This window comes from Diaphorina citri, unplaced genomic scaffold (genome assembly GCF_000475195.1).
Source record: "Diaphorina citri unplaced genomic scaffold, Diaci psyllid genome assembly version 1.1 scaffold3811, whole genome shotgun sequence".
Lineage (NCBI taxonomy): Eukaryota > Metazoa > Arthropoda > Insecta > Hemiptera > Psyllidae > Diaphorina > Diaphorina citri.
In genome coordinates, this window is record NW_007381211.1 from 1 (window position 1) to 2855 (window position 2855).

The 2855-nt window shown below is 41.5% G+C and overlaps 1 protein-coding gene and 1 pseudogene across 1 annotated transcript; one reads left to right on the forward strand and one right to left on the reverse strand.

Moving 5' to 3' along the window:
• The first annotated feature begins 6 nt into the window (after window positions 1-6).
• LOC103520588 (mediator of RNA polymerase II transcription subunit 23) lies at window positions 7-915 on the forward strand. The gene is made up of 2 exons (XM_008485687.2): window positions 7-98; window positions 543-915. Exons 1-2 carry the CDS (start codon window positions 41-43, stop codon window positions 656-658), a joined length of 174 nt encoding a protein of 57 aa, XP_008483909.1. The 5' UTR covers window positions 7-40; the 3' UTR covers window positions 659-915.
• A 465-nt stretch (window positions 916-1380) lies between these two features.
• Window positions 1381-2855, reverse strand: part of LOC103520589 — a 4532-nt pseudogene continuing 3057 nt past the window's right edge.

Below are 2855 nucleotides of genomic sequence, written 5' to 3' on the forward strand. Positions count from 1 at the left end.
GTATAATGCTCTGGAGAGCGTGGATAAGAACAGTGTGCACATGTCTCATATGGATGAGATTTGTGACCTCCTGTATCATATCAAGTATATGTTTGTCGGTGAGTGAGAGGAAAACATAATGGTTTAAATCACATATTTTTACTTTCTATTACATTAAGTAAAGCCCACCTCTGTGGCGGAGTGGTCAAGAGCACTGACTTTCAACCTGGAGGTACTGGGTTCGAATCCCGGCCAGGGCGAAAATTTTGTCCGAACTTTTTCGTTCTTATATAGGCATGGCTGTAAAAGAAAAACTTGAAGTAATGCGAAAGTGGTAAAGCGAAGCTAAACGAGTAGGTACTATGTAATGATCTAATGATAAAGTATCGTAATCGGTCTAAATTTTCAAAATTGGGAAAGGTTGGAAATATCCGTTTTAGGGTACCCTAATTCCAAGAAAGTGGTTTTTAGCCCATGACCTGTACGTAGTGCCTACGTTTTTTTTGCCAGTAAGTGACTTGGTGAAATTATGCTTGAAATTCACTTCTGTTGTGTATTTTCAGGTGATCTAATGAAGAGTGAAGTGGAAGGGATCATTCGGAAGTTGCGTCCTGCTCTTCAGATGAGGCTGCGATTTATTTCCCATCTCAATATCGACGAGATCATTAGCAACACGTGAACATATTGAAGCGCGCACATTTTTAAAGAGGTTTGACCGAGGGATTTGTAGAAGTTTAACTCATCCTTTAGGGCTGTCTAGCCCACCTAAGCCTCAGAGTGGGCTTTTTGTGTTTGGAGTTGAGCTGAATAATTAGCTTTGACCGAGGGAACTTGTAATCGAGTTCTTATCGGCCAAAAAGCGAAGATGGAAGACAGGATAACAGAAAGCCAGTCGTTCAAAGAAGGAACCTCATATGTTCACGATAAAGTCCGTGGGGCCAGCCTAGTTAGCTTAGTTGGTAGTGCGTCTGCCTTGTAAGCGCTAGGCCGCGGGTTCGATTCCCGCCCGGGGCGGATTTTATCCTGATGGGATAACGTTCGTTCTCGGAACGGCTGGCTTTCTCCTATCCTGTCTTCCTTCTCTCTTCAATTTCGGGACGATAAGACCAAAGCAGTTACAGTTCCTTCTGTCAAACCTCTTAAAAAAAAAAAAAGTCCGTGGGAATCGAACTCGGGACCTGGCGCTTACAAAGTAAACGCGCGACCCTCCAAGCCAACTAGGCTTGTTGCTCACACCTATTATTACGAACAAAAATTATCGTCCTCAATTTTGGCTTATCAAATGGTCACCGCTTTGGAGGAATGAACTATACAGTTCACTCTTATGCAACCTACTTTGAAGGCAGACGTTTTAGAACTATCTTGATAGGTAGAATACTTATCTATAGTATACATATTAAATTTGGGATTTAAACTCGTGATTTATGTATATTTTTTGTGATAATTTGTACATAGGTAGGTACCTAACTTAATAAAATAAAAGAGAGACAATGAAAAATAAAAATAAATGTTTTCCGTGTTTCCTTTTGGTTAGCAAAATTTTGATAGCTTAAAAAAGGGAGGTGATCTATTCATTCATTCATTAACATTTTTGCAACGAGAAAAAATTGACGTACAAATGTTATATTTTTTCCCCCAATAGTTACCATGGTGAAAAATTGAGGGAAATCCCATTCTACCGAGCAGTTCATACCATCTCCATGAAAAAACAATAGCCATGATGTATTTTCTGTGCATGCACTGTGAAGTTTATTTTGGGATTAGCCCCTGAATAGAAATTTGTTGCCTTGGATTTGGGATTTTGATCAAGGTTTACCAAAGTGCTTGAGTGCAACCGTTTTCATGATGCTATAGTCATTGTGATAACTACGCCTGGTTTTACAAATAATATCTATCAGAATTTCAATGGGTAAAGTACAAAACAAACTGGTTTTGGTTCTATGAGCTTGGGCTAAGACCCGGGCGTATTTTCGAATGTCACTGTACATGTAGGCAAGTTCTTTATCATCTAATTTTAACTTGAATATCTCCCGCCTTGACATCATCACCAGTACTTCATCCTCGTCCTCTATTCCCAGACCTAGCTTTATCATGCGATGTATACGAGCAGCAAGGACTTGGGGTTCCTCCAGAGTGAATCCAGATGACAGGAGAGAGGTTTCAAAGAGAAGATTGACTAGATCCTTGACAGCCTTATCGTTGGACCATAAAAGGAATGTTCCTACCAAATTTCAGCTTTCTAGGTGTTGTGGTTCTCGAGATAGAACGATCAGTGTGTGAACTATGAAATGTGAATGAGTGAATGGATCTTGTTCTTATAATATAAGTAACGATGGTCAGTTTTTTTTGTGTACCAATCAAGCCTGTTCGCTGTTTCTAATTTCAGGCGGCTGTTTGTTCAACGCAAACAGTCATCGGATCGGACACAGGGACCGCCGAATACACCGAATCCTTTGTCTGGGCCTTGGTCTATGACTTGCCCTCTACCCTGGAGGAGTTTGTTAACTCATCCTTTAGGGCTGTCTAGCCCACCTAAGCCTCAGAGTGGGCTTTTTGTGTTTGGAGTTGAGCTGAATAATTAGCTTTGACCGAGGGAACTTGTAATCGAGTTCTTATCGTCCAAAAAGCGAAGATGGAATACAGGATAACAGAAAGCCAGTCGTTCAAAGAAGGAACCTCATATGTTCACGATAAAGTCCGTGGGGCCAGCCTAGTTAGCTTAGTTGGTAGTGCGTCTGCCTTGTAAGCGCTAGGCCGCGGGTTCGATTCCCGCCCGGGGCGGATTTTATCCTGATGGGATAACGTTCGTTCTCGGAACGGCTGGCTTTCTCCTATCCTGTCTTCCTTCTCTCTTCAATTTCGGGACGATAAGACCA